The 20623-nt window shown below is 44.9% G+C and overlaps 1 protein-coding gene across 1 annotated transcript in view; it reads left to right on the top strand.

The window, feature by feature from the left end:
• The first annotated feature begins 839 nt into the window (after window positions 1-839).
• Window positions 840-20623, top strand: part of LOC121432863 (ethanolaminephosphotransferase 1-like) — a 40623-nt gene continuing 20839 nt past the window's right edge. The window contains exons 1-4 of the mRNA XM_041631025.1: window positions 840-1017; window positions 17051-17119; window positions 18166-18274; window positions 19764-19838. Of these exons, the coding sequence (XP_041486959.1) occupies window positions 961-1017; window positions 17051-17119; window positions 18166-18274; window positions 19764-19838 (310 nt within the window). The 5' untranslated portion in view covers window positions 840-960. The remainder of the gene's footprint in view (window positions 1018-17050; window positions 17120-18165; window positions 18275-19763; window positions 19839-20623) is intronic.

Genomic DNA, 20623 nt, shown 5'->3' with positions numbered 1-20623 from the left:
TTTGTGCTAGGGGAAGTGGGGGAAATACCCCTCATCACAATGTTAGTGGGTTGGCGATAATGTATGCAAAGATCTCGGCAGGTAGGGCACTCAATAAAAAGTAGCAATTATTATTAAACATTTCCTATTATTAGATACATAGTAAACACTGATGACCTACTCTTTTTACAATGCACTGGGAACTAGTTGTGTAAAAACACCAGTCCTTACAAACAGTTAAGGCTCCACCGAAACCGAGAGATTAATGGTTTTATGGGAGATCGTGGAGATTTAAGCAACTGGAATTCGCACCGAATTGAACCAGTGCAATTTTGACGACGCAGTCCAAAGTTCACAAGCAACACCGACCAGAGGGGGATTGACTCCGACGGCTTTTTAAGTCCCTTTATTGGACCGCTCCCAGTCTCCCGTTCGCCCAGCATCATCAACTCAGGCTCCAGAGGCTCCAGGAGCTCGTAGCCCGCCGCGGCAGGCACCCGGCCCCGCCCTCCCTCCCGCGCTTCCTCGCACACACTCACCCAGACCACAAGCTTATAAGGGAATCCCCACACAGTCACCCCGAGGGTCCTAGACCAGAGACAAGAGCAAAGGCTGCTGGGAAGGTGACCTTTCACCTCTCCTCTTACTTCAGTTCACCTAATTTGACTCCAGCAAATGAATCGACGAAGACAGTGGGGGGGCGGGACTTGGCATTGGCCAGCCCGTGCCGATTGGATAGAATCGGTCCTGGAGGCGGGCCGTGCGAAGGGCGGTGTCCGTACCGGGTGGGCGGGAGCCGCGGAGGGCTGCGCTTGCGCCTTGGGTCGGCTACGCGTGCGCGGTGGGAGGAGCGCGCCTCTACCTTCTTTACCAGCCCAGGCTTTCCCAGCCCTGCACGGTGCCGTGCGCTGCGCGTGTTTCATCTCCCGGTCGCGGAGAGTCGCTGCCGCTGCGGAGTGGGCGTTCGGTTTTCGGGTCGTCATGGCTGGCTTCGAATACGTGAGCCCGGAGCAGCTGGCCGGCTTTGACAAGTACAAGGTAGAGCGGGAGGGCGGGCGGCCTCCCCTCTCCCCCTCGCCCCGGCCGCGCCCTGGCGGCTGAGGGGCCGGCGCGGTCCGTGTCACCTTGTGCCCGCCGCGTGGCGCCCCGGCGGGCGTTGTTGCGGAGATCCTAGGGAGCTCGCGGTCAGGGAGCGTGGGATCATCCTAGGCCCGCCGACCGGGCTCCGCACCCCTCGGGAGACTGCCTTTTCCTTAGAGCACCCGGAGAGAGTGAGATAATTCCTTTCTCTCCTTTTCCTTGATACTTGTCAGGGCTGCGCTTTTTCAGCCTCTTCTAGAGAGGGGGCTGTTGCCTTCTGTGTCCTTTTGTTGGGCTTCGTTTGAATGAACTTCCCATCTGCCGGTCAGTGCTTCCAACTTCGGAGATTCGGATGGTCCCTTGGCAGATTCTGAGGGAGGGGAAGTGACTTTTCCAGGCCTTGATGCAGATGCTCCCCACCCTGCCCCTGGAAAGAGGCTTCCACTGTGGTTCGTGGCGCGGGCGCTGGCGTGGTGTTTCAGACATTATGCACTGGAAGGAACTGTGTAGTGCAAAGAGAGCGCGGGCTTTCGAGTACATAGAAACCCGATGCCAAAGTCAAGTTTCTGTTTGTTGAAACCCCACTCAGCCTCTCCTTTAGGCTCGTAGCCCAAGTGTGAGTTTCTGTCGTGCTCAGCGGATTGTAAAGGGTTGAAAAGTGTCTGGCACGTAATGACCCCCAGGAAATAATGGTGGTTTTCACCCTGATTTAGCACTCCCACCAGGGAGCTACTCGCCATCTTGTCATCTTCGCCTGAAATAATGGGCTTTAGTGTTTCATCTTTGCTATGCCTTCCTGAGGACAACCTGTTCCTTTATGAAATTAATGTGCTTGTCGAATGGACTAGAACGTCCAAATGATGAGGCGTGGCTGAAGCGCAGGGCTTGCTTACACTGCACAGTTGGTAACTAGCAAGCATTTGTTCAATGAATGAATATCTGGGGGTGGGAATCTTAATTTTGTTTAACTGGACCCCGAGGAGCTTTAGAAGGCCCAAGGGTATCCCTCTTTGAAGCAGCATCGGACTATACCTTTCTGAATTGAGGTGGTGACTTGTCTTAGTGTACCTGGGGAGAAGTTCCAGAGCCTAACTTTGGTCGGGGCCTTATAACTTGTGCGGCAGAAGGCTTTTAATGCCTCCTGTTGTGTCGTTAGCTCCCGCTCTTTCAGTATCTATGCTGCACTCTATAAAGATTGACAGCTAAAATGTTTTCTTCTTACTAGAACCTGACATTTAGAGCGAGTTTTTATTTTTATTTTTGAGTTTTTTGAGACAGGGTTTCTCTGTAGCTTTGGAGCCTGTCCTGGAACTAGCTATTGTAGACCAGGCTGGCCTCAAACTCACAGAGCCTCCACTACCTCTGCCTCCCAAGTGCTGGGATTAAAGGCATGCACCACCACAGCCCAGCCTAGAGCAAGTTTTTATAAAAAAGCAATTGTATTTATTTAGTGAACCCTGTTTTCCTTACCGCCTTCTCTAGGATTATATTTTCCGCTAGACAGGAGTCCTGCTTTATCAGACATTTCAGTGTGGTTTTCAGTGGCGATCCCCTCCTCCCTTATCTAATTCAGTTCCTGTATCCGACAGTAGGTTTCCTATCGTCCTGGAAAACAAAGGTCAGTTTAGCCAGTGCCCCAGCGTTCATTCACCAAAATAGTTTGTTGATGTCCTTTTAGTTATGATGAGGCTTTTTTCGGGGAGGGAGGGCCCCAAAATTAAATACGAATTTATTACCTTATCATTCTTTTAGTAGAAGGTTCTTTGCGCAATACCATACCACATTTATATTAAAAGAATGAATCAGAGGTACCCAAAGGAAAAAAAAAATTCATGTGTTCAGTTTTGTTGGCCTGTGAATTGTACACAGAAATCTTGTCTTTCTCATCCCCTTCTCATTGTGTGGTCTTCAGAGAGCACATGCTTCACAGCTTCATGAGCTAAAACACCACCCCCAAATGTGCAGTCACCACACTTAGAGAGGTTTTTATTCTCTGCTGTGACCTTTTCTAATCCAGCCAAAAGATACAGAGGGGAAAAAATGATACTTCTAGAACAGCTGGTGGAAAAAAATTGCTTTTGAACCAGTTGAATTTCTTTATCGTCCCTAGAGGCGCATCTGAGAGCCACATGTGGAAAACTGGCGCTTGCACAGATCGCAGCCAAGAGAGGTGCACACAGGAGGTAGTTAGGTTTCTGTGGCCAGAAAGGGGTGGTTTTCAGTACAGACGAAGCCTGGGCTGGATTCTGCTTTATGTACTCTCTGAGTACTCGCGTCTTCTGGCAGAGTGTTTCACACAGTCCTGTTCGGCAGTTAGTTTCATACTTAGTTGAAACTCTGCTTTCTGTGTTAGGACAGGAGCTCTAGGTGGGTGGGGCTGGTGGCTGTCATGTTCAACATGATCAGTGTCTCCACAGCATCCTGAGCCACAGAGCTGCCCAGTAAATACTGAAGGAATGAAAATGGACAGAAAAGGAAGAATTTTAAATATGGCAAAGGGAGCTGTACATGTGGGTACCGGAAGGCTTCTTTTGAATTTTCACCTTGAATATGAATGTGCCAATTTGAGAGTGCCGTTGTTCCTAAGAGCAGCCTCAGACATTGTGGTGAAATACTCCACCTTTGTGAGACTCACACGCCTTTCCTCTACTCACTCCTTCCCCTTTCCTCCTGTTCAGATGAGATGGACACTTACTGCCGAGGGACTCTATACCTTCATGGGTTATCTGTTGTTTGCTTAGTCAGACCTGTGGCAGGCCCCGTTTTAATTTATAGTGTTGCAGCTGGTGTCACATTGTATCCTTTCGCTTTAGGGGGGGAAATGAGCTAAATTTTGTTTAGTTTCAAGAGTAGAATTTCAGGGGTTGGCTCCTGCTAGTTGGTAGTTAATTAACATGAGCGATGACAACAGCCTGATACGGGGCTGTAGTTATTGTGAATTTATTACTATTACAGTGAAGAAGTTGTAAAGAGAAACTGTCTTTGCTTCCTGATAGCAAAGCCGGAGAACCAGAATCCAAACTGGCCTTCGGTCTTCCTGGGCCATACTGTGTAATTTTATTTATTCGGCAGGCATTCACTCAGCAGGCACAGCACCGGGGTTTACAATTTCAACTAAGCTGAAATTCCTGACATCAAAGAGCCCAGTCGGGCGGCATAGGGGCAGGTAAACAAACCTTTATTAAACAGTGAGTACAGATCCTAAGTTCTAGGTGCTGTGGGGAAGGACAGAGGCAGCATGCACTGATAGTGTAGAGTGGATGTTAGACCTGACGAAGACTTCAGAGGTGATGGAGGTGAAGGCAGGGGCAGTCTAGAAAGAGGAAAACTGAGTAGAGAGAATGTAAAAGTGGAAAGGCACCCTGTCAGATAAGGGCCAGGAGATGCGGGATGGTGGAGAGGTTTTCTGAGAACCACAAAATAAGGTGTTTGAGTATAATGGTGGCATGGCAGATGAAACTGGCAAGGAAGGCAGGCTCCTGACAGAGCGGGAGTAATTTTGTTCTGTGGGTTAGTGTCTGTGGCCCATATTTATTGGCATTAGAATCACTTGGTGTCAGGGCAGTGATTACCCCCCACCAAGTGATTCTGATGCCAATAAATAACTACATCCCTACCTAAGAAGTGTTGAAGGCCTGGATATTACAGGAATAGAGGGAATAGAGATTGTCTGTGTCCCAGTGTGCCTTAAGCTCATGATCTCTTCCCTTGGTGTCCAGAGTGTTGAGATGATAGGTCTGCAGCACTGTGTCCCCTAAGAGAGCAGAGATCTATCTTCCTCCCTCCCTCCCTCCCTCCCTCCCTCCCTCCCTCCCTCCCTCCCTCTCTCCTTTTCTCCTTGACAGTCTTGCTCTAGCCCAGCTAACCTCCAACTGCTGATCTTCCTGCCTCAGCCTGCCTAGTTCTGGGATTACAGGCATGAGCTACCACACCTAGCAAGGGAGACGAGATTCTAAAAATACAGGTCACAGTTGGAAAGCTCATACTGAATTTATCTAGCAGATGCATTTAATTTGTTCTTACTTTGTTTTAAAAAGTAATCTTTCCCTCAAAAGTCCAGATTTCCAGATGTTTTTGAAAAATCAGAACATTGGGCAACACCATCTTTGAACTTCCTCTTTTATTCAGCCTTGGTGCTTAACTTCTTTTTAAAAAGGTATATGGCTGGGTGTGATTGCACATGCCTGTAATCCCAGCACCAGAGACGCAGAGGCAGATGAGTTCCTGTGAGTTAGAGGCCAGCCTGATCTACGTAGTGATCCAGGCTAACCAAGGATACATAATGAGACTATGTCTTAAAAAAGGGGGAGGGGAGTAGATGACTGGGTGAGGAGGAACGTGCTTCTATGACTCTGACATTTTTGAGGAGGTGACAGGAAGACCGCGGGCAGCTTCAATGCACAGCAAGTTTCTGGCCATCCTAGAGACTATGAAACAGTCTTAAACAGCAAGAAGAAAGTGAAAAAAAAAAACCCAAATCATAAATAAATCAATAGAGTATGTGCTCTCCAGTTTGTCATGTCCCTGCTGGCCCACACATCGCATATAGGTCTTCTTTGTTCATTTGACCTTTTCCATCCCTGATTTAAGATTGACAGAACATGGTAACTGGATGAGTAGCTAGGGGTGGTGCCGGGAGTTGGGTAGGGGCACATAAAAGGTAAGGAGAAGCCAGGGTGACTCAGGATCTCGTAGGTAGGTGGACTAGGTTGAGGGAGGTAGCTGTCATGTGAGGCAGGGTTTTGTGAAGCACTGTATTATAATGCTTTAAAATTATTTTTTAAGTTCCTTTATTATTATTTTTGTGTGTAATGGGGTCTCTTGTAGACCAATCTGATTTCAAAGTCTTATGTGGACAAGGATGTCCCAGAACACCTGGTCTTTGTCCCTGTCCCTCCCAAGTGCTGTGATGACAGGCCCTATGACTTTATAATAACCTTTTGGGGAGGGCATTTTTTTTGTTGGATGAGGACACATGAATAAGTATAGTTTGTGAACTTAGAAATTAAAACAAAATTAGTTGTTCTAAAGAACGCTCAAGCCTATAATCTGGGCACATGCCTATCATCTCAGCACTTTGAGGCTGAAACTGGCGGATTAGCAAGAATTTGAGGCCAGCCTAGGCTACATAGCAAGACCTTGTCTCAAAAGAACAAAAAGAAACAAAACACCATCGTTTGTAAACGAGTGGTCCTCTGTTAGAGACAGTTTCTGTAATTTCAGAGACTAGGATGCTTCCTGAATCTCAGTAGAAATAGTATGAGAAATTATTGATCTTTTGATTTTTGATTACTGTGACTGCAGACTGTCTGCAGTATCATCTTAGATGTAAATATGGCAATACCTAGATGTCAACTGTTACTCAAGAATAACTCATCATCAGTGGGACCTTAGTTGCCTTGATGAGATTATTTCTAGTATGTGCATTAATAAGCCTTGGAAATACTCTAGGGGTTTTAGGTAAAGATAAACAGTTGCCAGGTGTGCTGATGCATCCGTGTAATTCCAGCACTCAGAAGGCTGAGGCTGGAATTCAAAACCACCCAGGCAGCATAGCAAGACCATGTCTCCAAATTCACTCATTCCTTTTCCCTTCTTCTCTTTCTCCCTCCCTTCCTCCCTCCCTCCCTCCCTCCCTCCCTCCCTCCCTCCCCTTTCAAATGTCTCTTGAAGAACTCTATTCTGCAAGTAGAAGAGAAAGGCATCTTTCAGAAGGAGGGTGGGTGGGGAGGTTCTGTCGGTCAGGGGAGAGATTCAGCAGGAGTGGGAGAAAGTTCTCATGTTCAGGTGCTGTGTGGAGGGAACACCCAAGCCTTCCTTCCACTTGTAATGCAGTGGACTGAGATTTGACACCAGGGGTTGGATCTAGAGTTTGTGTTCTTCACAATATGCTGCCTCTTAAACCTAGGAATGAAGTGTAAGCTATTCCTTGTTGGTACTGGCTGTGTTTTGTACGCAGGATGTAAGATTGGAATAATAGCCTTTAGTAAATGCTTAGTTGGATTTGTGTCTAGTGGTTTGCAGATGAGAAAATGTATAGTGGAAACCAAAGCGGCACAGGTGGGTGTGTTGCTGGTTGTGCATAGTTGAGTCTTGTAGTCCCCTTGTCTGCTTGGGATATATTCCAGGACATTCAGTGAATACCTCAACCCTGAGGTAACACAACTTTGTCATGTAATTTTGCTGCAGAGACAAGCAAACCTATGGCAAAGTTTCATTTGTAATTTAGGTACAGCAAGGGGTTGATAACAGCAATATACGTTAATAAAAGTTCCGGTAACATGGCTTCTCTTGATCTCTGTCAAAATACTCACTCTAGCCTTCTTGTGATCACATAACACACAGTGCCTAGTGGTGAGCTGAGGGACATAGGAGTTGGGGAGTATCATCTTTGAGTATAAGCAATGTGATCCCACAGTACCCGACCCCTAAACCTTGGCCCCTACCCAATGACTAGTGGGTGGTAGTGTGTGGTGTGGATGTGCAGACTAAAGGGAGAGCCCACATCCCTACCTCACTGGGCAGGAACTGAAGACACAGAAAGTGAAGCTGGATAAAAAGGGACGATGTTTTGCTCACAGGTCTGAGAATGAAGATACTTTTATTAAATAGTTTGGGACTAATATTTAAGTACAAGTATGCACATTCTATTGTGTGGTCCTTAACAGACAATCCAATCGCCCTAGCTTTTCTCATCTGTGAAATTTGATAGTTCTTACGTCACAGGATCATTTTCAAAGTTGAATGAGTTAATATTTGCCAAGTGCCTGGTATATAGTGTTTAGTGTTAAGCATATGAAAACAAACCTGCCATTCACATTTCCCTGCATGTAACATTAAGGAGCTTGTAACATACAAAATCATCCTACTCATCTCACTCTGAGGTTATACCAAGTAACATTTATGTACTACCAGGTGTAGCTTTCTTCTGTGGGTGCTAGGAATTGAACTCAGGTCCTTGTGTGCTTTATACGATGAAGTATCTTCTCTAGGGCAGATAATAAATTGAGGCATGTGCCACATTTCTTTACTCTCAGAGGGTCTCAGTAAGAGCCCAGCTTGAAGTACATGATGCTTTTTCTCAAACACCCAGGATCCAAGGTCCCAATCTACACAGAAACAGAAACCTTGGTGTTTTTTGTCAACTTGACACAAAACTAGAGTCATCCAGGAAGAGGGAAGCTCAGATGGGAAAATGGCTTCTTCTGATTGGCGTGTAGGTAAAAGTTTCTGGGGCATCTTGATGAATGACGGACGTGGACAGGCCCAGCCCGTCTCCCAAGGGCTGGGATTGTAGGCATGTGTCAGATCATCCTATGGTTCTGTGGTCTTTTCAGATTTCTTCCTGTTTTTATATACGTAACACATCAGGCAGAATAAGTATTTTTCCTCAAATACAACTCTCTTATGCAAGAATCTACAGGGGCCTATGTATTTATCATATGCTTGATATGCCATTCCTCAATAAGTATTTCCGTTCCCTCCCTGAGATGGACCTGCTCGTCATCATGGCTTGTGCATCTCTCCCTGGCTGTAATTCTCCAGTCTGCTCTGACTTGTTAGCAGATATAAATGGCAGTGCTCACTGGAATGAGAGCTCATTACTGTTTGAGCCACGTTGTCTGTGGGTGTAGTTCTTAGAGCCTCATAGCCACAAAGACACTGGAGGAACTTTGTTTAGGGTTCATATCCCCCACCAAACGCATCTTAAGTTTACAGTTAGTATTTTTGTTTCTTGATTGTGGCACAGTGCTTTCTTGCATTTAGTAGGCTTTTAATGGGTACTTGGTGTTTATTAAAACTGTATTTGCTTTTTGCTTACAATGTCACGTTTGGAGTTACCTCCACGAGGTGTCGTTGTAGGCCACTAAGCTCTTGTTAGCGGCTTTTCTTTCAGTTATGAATCAAATTTGCACTGAGTTTCCCTTCAGAAGGATTTGTTAAAAGGCAGGTCCTGAGCCTAGCTGGTGGCACACGCCTTTAATCTCTACACTTTGGAGGTAGAGACAGGTGGAGCTCTGAGTTCAAAGCCAGCCTGGTCTACAAAGTTCCAGGACAGCCACAGATACACAGAGGAATCCTTTCTCCAAAAAAACAAACAAAAAACCAAAAAAAAAAAAAAACCCAAACAAGTAAATAAATAAAAAGGGCAGGTTGCCTGGGCCCACTCTTGGGGCCTTGATGCTATGGATCTGGCTTTGTGTCCAGTTTGAGACCCACACGTTGAGAACTACCTGCATCAAAGAAATATTCAATTATATCACAAGAAATGGATGTGAAGGAGACATCATCTTACTCTAGTATGTGTACATTAGCTCTCAAACATCAGGTAACTGTGATTTTTCTTTTTCTTTTCTTCCTCTTTTCCTTTGTGGTATTGAAGGTCATATCCAGAGATTTGTCTATACTAGCAAGGGCTCTGCTGCTGAGGTCTTTTTTGTTGGAGGTAGCATCTGCTGTGTAGCCCAGGTGGGCCTCTTACTAGATAGATTTCTGCCTCTTCTTCCCAAGTACTGAGAATGTGTTAGCAGGCTTCAGCTTGTCTCCTCTCTGGCTGGGAAAGATAGCTGATAAAGTACATGAAGGCCTGAGTTAAGATTCCTAGCTCTCATACAAGAAAGCTAGGCTTGGTGGGCCATGCTTTAAACCCAGTATTGAGACAGAGATAGATGGGTCCTGGGGCTCACTAGCTAACCATCTTAGCCTAGGCAGTGAGCCAGGTTCCTTTATGAGACTCTGTCTCAAAACAGAAAGGTGAATGGCTTCTGAGGCATAGCACCAGAGGGTGACCTCTGGCCTTCACACTTCTGCTTGTAATACATTTTAGAAAAGACAGTGACATCCATCATCCTTGCTGTGTTCTCTTGATTAGAAGCAAGCCACAGGTTCTACCCTTAGGGAAGCAGAATGACCCATCAGGGAGATACAAGGGTGTGAGTCATTGGGAATCACCTTGAGATGTGTGTACCATACATTGAGAGAGAAAAATCTATATTTGGAGAGCTTCTAATTTGAGTGCATTGAATTTAGGACAGTGATTTTCAACCTCCCTAAGGCTGTGACCTTTTAATATAGTTCCTCATGTGGTGACCCCAACCATAAAATTATTTCATTGCCTCTTCATAACTGAATTTTGCTAATGTTATGAATTGTAATATAAGTATCTGATATACAAGATATCTGATATGTGACCCCTGTGAAAGGGATGGTGACTCCAAGGTTGAGAACCACTGATGTAGGAGTTTATGACTCTGTCAAGACAGCATAGTCCGGCTCACACAGCAAGGCGGTCATTTTCACTGGAGTGTTCTCAGATGACTAATCTTATTGAACGCAGGATGTATGAATTAGACCTTCCCATTTATCAGCTGTGCTGATCTGGTTTTATAGCCTCTTTATCTGTAAGATGGGAGACTGATAGTCCTCATGTTAGTTTCCTTTCCTGTTGCTAGGATAAAATACTCCTTACAAACACAACTTGAAGGACAAAGGACTTTACTCTGCCTCACAGTGATGGCTGGGAAGCCAAGGCAGCAGGGGTAGGAAGTAGCTGCATACATCAGATCCAGGACTGGGAGACGTGGGTTGGATGCTGTTGCTGCTCAGCTGGTGCTCTCCAGTCTACAGTCCAGGGTTCCCTGCCCAGGGAATGGCCAATGATTGAGACGACATTTTCCCACCTTAGTTAACATGCTCCCCACATGCTCAGAGGCCCATCTTCCAGGCGGTTCTAGAGTCTGTCAAGTGGCAATTAACATTGTCGTGTATACTTTATAATATTAAGTGAGGGAACCAATAAAATTGTCCTTTGGACACAAAACAATACAAATACAATATGGTACTGTTAATAGGGCACCAGTAAAGGGAGCTTCCCATAATAAAGTTAAAACATTGCTAGCGAGGGGACTGGAAAGATGGCTCAGTGGTTAAGGGCAGAGGATTCAGATACAGTTCCCAGCATCCACTTGGTTGGCTCATAACCACATGTAACTCCAATTCCAGGGGATCCAGTGCCCTCTTCTGCGTCTACTGGCACCTGTACCACGTGGTGCACACACACACCGGAGCACCCGCACCACATGGTGCTCATACATACACACACACACACACACACACACACACACACACACACTGGAGCACCCACACCACGTGGTCCTCATACACACACCAGAGCACCCGTACCATGTGGTACACATATACCAGAGCACCCGCACCATGTGCTGCACACACACTGGAGCACCCACACCACGTGGTGCACATACACACACCGGAGCACCCGCACCACGTGGTGCTCATACACACACACACACACACACACACCGGAGCACCCGCACCCCGTGGTCCTCATACACACACCGGAGCACCCGCACCATGTGCTGCACACACACACACACACACACACACACACACCGGAGAACCTACACCATGTGCTGCACACACACCGGAGCACCCGCACCACGTGGCGCGCACACACACACCGGAGCACCTGCACCATGTGCTGCACACACACACACACACACACCGGAGCACCCGCACCACGTGGCGCGCGCGCGCACACACACACACACACACACACACACACCTGAACACCTGAACCACGTGGTGCACATACACTGGAGCACCCGCACCACGTGGTGCTCATACACACACCAGAGCACCTGTACCCGATGAGGGTGTTGGGACCCAAACTCTTGTCCTCTGCTAGAGTAGTACATGCTTTTAACCACTGAGTCATCTCTCTAGCCCATAGTCCATGGATTCCTTTTTTAGCTTCAGATAATTTGTGAACTCTGTAGAAACATTATCTTCAGGTCTGGTAACTTGATGCTGTGTGTGTACATTGACTACCCTCTCACCTTCTAGGGTACAGTTGATCTGACTTCGACTAAGTAATGGGGGGTAGGTCACATCTTCATTGGTTTTCTAGTGATGCCATGGGAATTGTTATGCAGTAGGGTGGCCTTAGACAACATAAATTATTTTCTCACAGTTCTAGGGGCTAGAAAACCAAGGTCCTGGAAGGTCACACCGTCTCTAAAATGCTAGGGGAGAATCCCTCTTTCTCAGCCTTTGATCGCTCTGGATATTTCTTGGTGTGTGGCAACATTTCCAGGCTTGGCTCTTTTCCCATAGGGCCTCCTTCCTGTCTGCTCTGCTGCCCTCTCCCATGGCACAGTTTACGACTCATCGTTTATCTTATCTTGCCTACTGATGTGTACTTGTTCTCCCCTGCACCCTATCTCTTACTAGACATGGACTCCGTGAGCTCTCCAAACGCTGGTTTGCCTACTGATGTGTACTTGTTCTCCCCTGCACCCTATCTCTTCCTAGACATGGACTCGGTGAGCTCTCCAAACGCTGGGTTATTATTCCCCTGTCAGTGGTGCAGCACGGCCTCTGTCAGGGAGCACAGGTAGTTATGAATATTGTAGTCTTCAGAGGAGGGAAGGGTGAATCTGCTTTGTTTCCCAACTCAAATTGAAATATAAGAAAAGCTTTTGATTTAGGCAAAACATTGCTTAGAATATTGTGGATTTCACTCAGACTGTGAAAGTCTCCTATTGTAAGATAGGCATAATTGTTTTAGATGACATTGTAGAATTCTGTATGCAAATAAGAATGATGAGATGTAATGTAATAGCCATCCTGAGGGAGTGGCCTAGAAGCTCGACTTCAACTGGCATATTTATTTATTTATTTATTTTTGGTTTTTCAAGAAAGGGTTTCTCTGTAGCTTTGGAGCCTGCACAGGAACTAGCTCTTATAGACCAGGCTGGCCTCGAACTCACAGAGATCCGCCTGCCTCTGCCTCCCAAGTGCTGGAATTAAAGCGTGCGTCACCACCACTTGGCTCAATTGGCATTTTTATGAGACCTAAGGAATGGTGTTATTAGTATGACTTAGATTTACATGCTGAGTGTTTTGGAGGCACACAACTTTCTAGGGCAATTTAATCTGTATTTTAAAAAAACTATCTGGGGAAGTGTAGAAAATGAGTTGACTCTAGCAAGATGAAGTGTTAAGATGGCCAGTGCAGTCTTATGCTTTGTAGAGCAGGGTGACCAGTGGCCCGTATGTGACAGGCTGAGGAGCCAGGTGACTTAAGGTGTCTGAAGCCTGTGGTGTGAGACTGTTGCCAGAGGACATGAAGTGTCTTAGGAGCCTGCCTTGCGGAGGACCAGAGTTTCCTTTGCCCTCGGCCAGCCGCTGTGTTGGATTGACAGCTGCCTTGGTGAGTGGAGCTGTAGCAGAACAAGGCCATGACTATTTGCTTATGTATTTTGAGTGACTGCTTTTCTCTCAACGGTAGTACGGCATATTTGTTGCAGAGACCATTAATCCTCCAAGGCCTACAGTGTTTCTTATGTGACTTTTAACTAAAAGCCTTCCAACCCTTGGTCTAGTGAACTGCACTTAGGAGGCAAACAAGACTGAAGACGTTGGAAGAGGAGCCATAAGAGGTGCATGTATGGGAACAGATGAAGGACAGGTTGCCATGACAGGGAAGGAACAGATGAAGGACAGGTTGCCATGACAGGGAAGGAACATATGAAGGACAGGTTGCCATGACAGGGCAGGCTATTGCCAGTTAGTTAAAGGCCTGTTGTTTAGGCTCTCCTCTGCTTAACTTCGTAGAGGATTCAGATATGGGGTTGAGGATTTATTAGTGTATAGAAAAGCTGACTAGCATCAGACTGCCCTCTTTCGGGAAGGGGTAAGTTTTGTTTGGTTCTTGGTAACAGAAAACACTTAAAAAGCCAGGTAATTCAGACTGCTCAGCTGTGGATCCGACATGTTCTAGGTTAGGTCACCTTTAGGTAGTTCCCTTGGAAATAATCTCAATCTGAGTCTGGTCTCTAATGCTTTTCCAGGCCTGCAGACTGTGGAGCCAGAGTGAGCCAGGTGTTATCTTGATGAGTTGGCTAAATTCACATTCGCTGGGGTGTACCAAAACATCCCAGTGCAAAGTCAAAGTGTATTTAACAAACATGAGTCAACACCTATGTCCAGCTCAGTTAACACCTTTAATAGTGTGTGCTGGTTTTTTCCTTGTCATTCTTACTCCTCTTGACTCATAGGACTGCTAAGATTTGTTGAAATGATGTGTGGCTGTAAGAAGCATGGGTGTAGTTGGAAAGCACTGAGTGTTGTGTAGGGCTGTTGTTTGCTGCCCTGGACTTGTACACTGATCTGACTATAGGATACTTGAGCTCACTGACTACTATTGAATATCAAATTAGAATTGTAGAACGTAAAATGGCCCTTTTGTCTTTATTTTATATTATTCTTAACTTATTCTGGGCTTCTGGAGTAGAGGTTTAAAATGTCAGACTATAAAAAGAGGTTTCTCACACTGAAATGTTATCCATTAAAGACTTTCTTTGAGCTGGTAGTGGTGGCACACGCCTTAACCCTAGCAGAAGCAGGTGGATCTGTGAGTTTGCGTCCAACCTGGTCTAGAGAGTTCCAGGACAGCCAGGGCTAGCTACATAGAGAAACCCTGTCTCAAAAAACAAAACAAAACAAAACCCCTTTTTCTTGAATCTAATTGAAAATTACTCTCTGTTCATGAACAAGGCTCTTTGACTGGATGGAGGTTTGGACACCGTGCCCATTAGATACTCGTGTTGTGCCTCAAATTATTTCCTTCTCACTTGAACTTCTTCCAGCCTTCGTCCTTTCCAGCAGATGGGCCTGAAATGGGTGCTTTTCCAGTTTTTCTGGCCTCCTGGCTCTGTCACATGGTCTGGGTACACTTTGTGAAGTGGAGGCCAGGACACTCCCACTGAGTTATCTGTGCGTGGAGTTGCAGATGCCTAGGCCTGGAGGCTTCAGGTGAGCTGTCAGTGCAGGTGCCATCTTTCTGTGGAGCTTCTCTTGTGTGATGTCTGTTATGCACCATGTAGGTGAAAGCCTCATCACAGCGCAGTTTGCTGAAAGGGTCTGCGAGAGTCTGGAGATAGCCCCAGAGTGTGACTCTGGCCAGTACAAGCAAGCCATGTCTCCATCGTCTTCTTATTCCCTGCATCAAGTCTTTTATTCCATTTTGTTCAAAATGGGCTAGAGAAGTGGGGGAATGTCACACAAAGAATTTGTTGAGTAGATATTTGGGTTACTGATTAAGCCTGTGCTAACCATATTTAATCATTTCCAGTTTCTGTTTTGTTCATATTTTAGTACTGGAGGCATTGAAAATATTAGCTGACCAGGTATTGGTGGCGCACACCTTAATCCTAGCCCTTTGGAGGCAGAGGCAGGCGGATCTCTATGAATTCAAGGCCAGCCTGGTCTATAGAACAAGTTCCAGGACAACCATGGTGGTTGCAAAGAAAACCTGTTTCAAGAAGAAAAAAAAAAAGAAAATATTGGCTGTATAGTTGTAGTTAAACAGTCTTTTTTTTTTTTTTTTTTTGGTTTTTCAGGACAGAGTTTCTCCATGTAGCCTTGGCTGTTCTGCAACTTGCTAGCTTCTAACTTACAGAGATCTGCCTGCCTCTACCTCCCGGGTGCTGGGATTAAAGGCATGTGCCACCATTGCCTGGAGTAGTTAAACATTATTGACTTTAAATGTGTTTAAAAAAATCTTAGCTACAACTTGATCTTAACTATATTAAGGTATTAATTATGTTAATTAATAAGGTGTTGGTTGTATTAACTATATTAAAATATTAGCTGTGACTGTTTACTGCTTATTTATATGTCATCATCTTCATCATCTATGCCCAGCAATGTTGAGCATGCACGGGCAGCCCTTTTATGGCGGTTCTCCAGTTGTTCCTATCCTGGGCAGATGCTTTGTTATTGTCATACCCAAGGTTCCAGTCTTCCTTTCTGCTGTCTGTTCCTTTATGCGTTTTTTGGGTGTTCCTCTTTGTCTTATCCTGTGCACTCCTCCAAGCAGTGCTATCATTCATTCTCATAACATGGTCGAAGTATCTCAAGCGCCGTTCCTGTATCCTGTAGTTTGCTTCCTTCTGTAGATGGAGGTGTTTCTTAATGTCATTGTTGCACAGCCTATATCTTCATGTGACGCCTAGAATCCTCCTGAGACACGCCATCTCAAACACATTTGACCGCTGTTCTGAGGAGCATTTCATTGTCCAGGTTTCAGACCCCCAAACCCATTTCATGTATATGCTGAACTTATAGCCAGGGATTCCCAAACGTTGGCTAGGTGATTTTTATTTTATTATTATTATTATTTTGGTTTTTCGAGACAGGGTTTCTCTGTAGCCTGTCTTGTAACTAGCTCTTGACCAGTTTGGCCTCACACTCACAGAGATCTGCCCACCTCTGCTTCCTGACTGCTGGGATTAAAGGCATGCGCCACCACTGCCCGGCTGTGTGTGTTCTTAACTTGCCAAATCTTTATGATAGTCCTCTGAGTTAAGGGCTATCACTTTCAGCTCACAGGTAAATAAGAGAGAAAGGTCACTCAGAATTGTCCAGTAAGAGTATGTGAGGTTAACAGGGACATAGGAGATTGAGAACGTGCCTGGTCTGTATTTAATGGAGACAGTATGCATGTTGCCTATTCTGTATAGTAACTATAAGAATGAAAATGTGTGCGCATATCCTTTTCATTTCTCTTAAAAGTGTCGCCTCAGTGCTCTACCACTCAGCTCTGTCCCTGGTCCATGTTGTGAATGTCTTTACGGAAAGACCACAGCATTATACAGTTGATTGAGAGGGGAAAGGATGAGCGAGTGACGATCCTGGCAGTTTGGACTTGGTGTTTGTGAACGAAACAACCACATTAGGGTAAACTCCGTGCTTTGGGCTGGCCTGTTTACTTCCTCTGTGGCCTTTGCCTCCTGCCATAAAGTAATACCTGACTGCTTAACAGTTTTGCCCCATTTACTCTAGTTTGTTGTCTAGAGGGGATAGCATATAAGTAGATGTGCTCTCTTTGCACTGTTGTTTTTATTTAAGAAATGCTGTCAGTTTTTATTGAGTAAGGGTTAACTCTGAATGTTTCGTTTCTCAACAGTACAGTGCTTTGGATACCAACCCGCTCTCTCTGTATGTCATGCATCCGTTTTGGAACACTATAGTGAAGGTAAGATTATTATTAATGGTGTGCATTTTTGTTGAAACGAGTTTTTAGGACTTTAACCCATCGCACAGAGATTATTGTTGCCACTCTCAGTTTACTCTTTACAGGTCTTGTTATTGACCCTAAGGCCTCGTACCTGCTGCCCCAGTGGTCCACACAGAACTGTGTCCTCAGCCTTCTTTTTACTTTTTGAAAAAATTGTTTTAGATTTATTTATATTTATTACTTTATGTGTATGAGTGTTTTGCCTACATGCATGTCTGTACCATGTGCATGGCTAGTGCCCTGGAACTGGAGTTGTGAACCACCATGGGGGTGCTGGGAATTGAACTTGGGTCCTTTGAAAGGACAAATGCTTGTAACCACTAAGCCACTTTCCAGCCCCTTTTGCCTTTTTTATTTTTTTAACCTTTTAAAGTTTTATGTGCATTGGTCTTTTGCCTACATATCTGTGAGGGTGCCAGATGTCCTGGAACTGGAGTTACAGACAGTTGTAAGCTTCCATGTGGGTGCTGAGAGTTGAACCCGGGTCCTCTGGAAAAGTAGTCAGTGCTCTTAACTGCTGAGCCCTCTCTCCAGCCTCCCCCCCCCCCCCCCCCACCTTTTACCTTTAAAACAAAGACTTGCTGAGTTGCTTTGGACTTGGGATGCCCCTGCCTCACTGACCTGAGTAGCTGAGATTACAGCCTGTGCTTGCAGAGCCAGCCAACAGTGTCTTTAGTAAGCTGTAATAGAGGTGCTGCCTTCACCCCTAGATATTTACACTGTAATTGATCATTTCTATAAAAGGCCTTTGAAACATTCTAAAATAAGCTGAATATCCTTATAAAAGTTTGCATATAAAAGAATCTTCTAAAGATAGGGAACAGGGAGGAGAAAGAAATGTTCGTCTACCAGTTGGAGTTACTGTTTTTGTTTTAATATACATAACACCTGCATATGCTCTTTCAAATTGATAGCTTTTATGACCTAGTTTTGTATGTTGTGATGTTTATTGAACAGAGCTTTATTTACTTATTTACAACTATTTTGAAAAAAAAAAACAACAGGTATTTCCTGCTTGGTTGGCTCCCAATCTTATAACCTTTTCTGGATTTCTGCTGGTTGTGTTCAATTTCCTACTTTTGACATACTTCGATCCTGACTTTTATGCTTCAGGTGAGAACTTTGTTATCTTAATGCATAATTTTAAATGTCTTGAGTAGCAAACGGGTGTGGTTAGTTTCTATATCTAAGATGCTTATGTTTCTGAAAGTTTTGGATGTTAGAATGTTATATAAGACGTTGGGATTGTGTGTAAAACTAAGTTGTGTTTTTATGATGTTGTATATTAGTTCAATTAAGTTTTAGAAATGCAGAAGTGCTGGGCAGCAGAGATGTGCACGCCTTTAATCCCAGCACTGGAGAGGCAGAGGCAGGCGGATCTCTCTGAGCTTGAGGCCAGCCTGGTCTACAGAGTGAGTTCCAGGACAGCCAAGGATACACACAGAGAAATCCTCTCTCAAAAAACCAAAAATAAGAAAGAAAAGAAAAGAAAAACAGTAACAACTTATCTATTAAATTTAGATATGCTGTCTAAAAAGCAGCGAGGTTTTGGCAAATAATGAATAATTAAAAGATGGGTGTTATGATGCATGCTTGTAATCCCAGCAATTTGCATATAGGGGCAAGAGAGTCAGGACTTCAGGACTAGCTTTAGCATATATCTTAAGTTCACAAACATTTTAAAAAAGGATTTGCATGTAGGCAGAAATTTAGAGTTGTGAAACTATCTAAGAATCAGTACCAAGTAGGGCCCACCATGCCTACAAAGCCAGGAATGACCCTTTCCCATCTCCAGTCATAGAGGAAAAACTGCCTCTTTTCCTAAGGGAATACAGTGTCACCTTCCGTCAGCCGCCTGTTCATTTCTTTCCTTACGTGACTCATGATTTCCTCTGGAAATGGTCCTTAGCCGGGCCTTAGCAGCTTTTTGTTGTTTTTGTGGGGGGTGGGGAGGCGGGCAGGTAGGGATAGACTCAGGACCTTACACATGCTAGGCTTGTGCTATGTCACTAACTATAAGCCCAGCCAAGTTTTTCAAATTTTATTTTGAGGCAGGGTCTTACTGAGTTGCCCTGGCAGGCTTCCAACTTTCAATCCTCCTACCTTAGCCTCTTGAGTAGCTGTAACTACAGGCCTGAGTCCTACAGCTGGCCTTTTCTTTCTTTCTTTCTTTCTTTCTTTCTTTCTTTCTTTCCTTCCTTCCTTCCTTCCTTCCTTTTTTTTCTTTCTTTTCCTTTTTGTTTTTTATTTTTCAAGACAGAGTTTCTCTGTGTAGCCTTGGCTGTCCTGGAACTTATTTTATATACCATGCTGGCTTCGGACTCACGGAGACCTGCCTCTGCCTCCTAAGTGCTAGGATAAAGGGCATGCGCCATTACCATCTGGCTTCTAAAATGTTTTTGACATTGGTCTGGAGCATAGCTTATTAAAACTGAGTTGGGACCTGCTAGCTTTTAATATTTTAGCTCTACATTCAGAGTACATGGTGACATAACAACTCCTCATTAACAAGTAGCAGCATTTCTCAGTGGCAGCAGGTGGGGTGGTGAGAGCAGTTGCAGTTGACCGTAGTAAATAAAATCTTGGTTGCTTTCCTTCACAGCACCAGGTCACAAGCATGTGCCTGACTGGGTTTGGATTGTTGTGGGCATCCTCAACTTCGTAGCCTACACTCTAGGTAAGAAACTGGCAAATGCTTATTTAGTCCATGGCTGCCATATCAGCAAGACTAAGCACTCATTAAATATGCATTTTCTCATAAATACGCTTTACTCATTTTAACTAGGGTCTATTAATATCTCAAATTGATCATTTATATTTTTGAGTCTGTGTAAAGCAGTGTCACTTACTGTCAGGGATTCAGAATAAAATAGGCATTGCCAGGTGACTGCTTGCAGGCCAAATCTGGATAACTTTCTATTTTTGGAAGTAAGGTTTTTGTTAATGTTTTTTGTTGTGTGTTTTATTTTTGTTGTTCGAGAAATTTTTAGGAGTTCTTTAGTAATCTCCTATATATGTGTTGTATGTTTAAATCGTATCAACTCCTCCCTCCTCAACCTTTCTTGGAGCCCCTTGCACATCCTCTCCCAAACTTGATGACCTCTTTTCTTTTTTAACCCACTGAGTCCAGTTAGTGCTGCCGTATGGGCACGGCCGTGGTTAGAGCCACCTCTTGGCATGGGCAGCCTGCCAAGGACCACGCCTCTGAAGAAAATGCACTCTCCCTTAGCACAGCTTTCCTGGAGTACAGCAGTGTGCATTTCCTTGTGTGCTGTCCATGGCTGCCTTCCTGCAATAAAGATCCATTGAGAAGTTACAACAGTCTCACAAAGGGTATGGCCCACAAAGGCCAAAGTATCCATTATTTGGCTTTTACCACAAGATTTACCAACTCTTGGAGTAAGACATTGTTGCCTTAAGTTTGGCAAGAAATCTGGATATAGAAATTAAGAGTGAGTATTC

Source organism: Microtus oregoni, unplaced genomic scaffold, assembly GCF_018167655.1.
Source record: "Microtus oregoni isolate MIOR12 unplaced genomic scaffold, Mior012 000036F_ref0000092, whole genome shotgun sequence".
In the NCBI taxonomy this organism is placed as follows: Eukaryota; Metazoa; Chordata; class Mammalia; order Rodentia; family Cricetidae; genus Microtus; species Microtus oregoni.
This window is presented reverse-complemented; position numbering and strand designations above follow the sequence as displayed.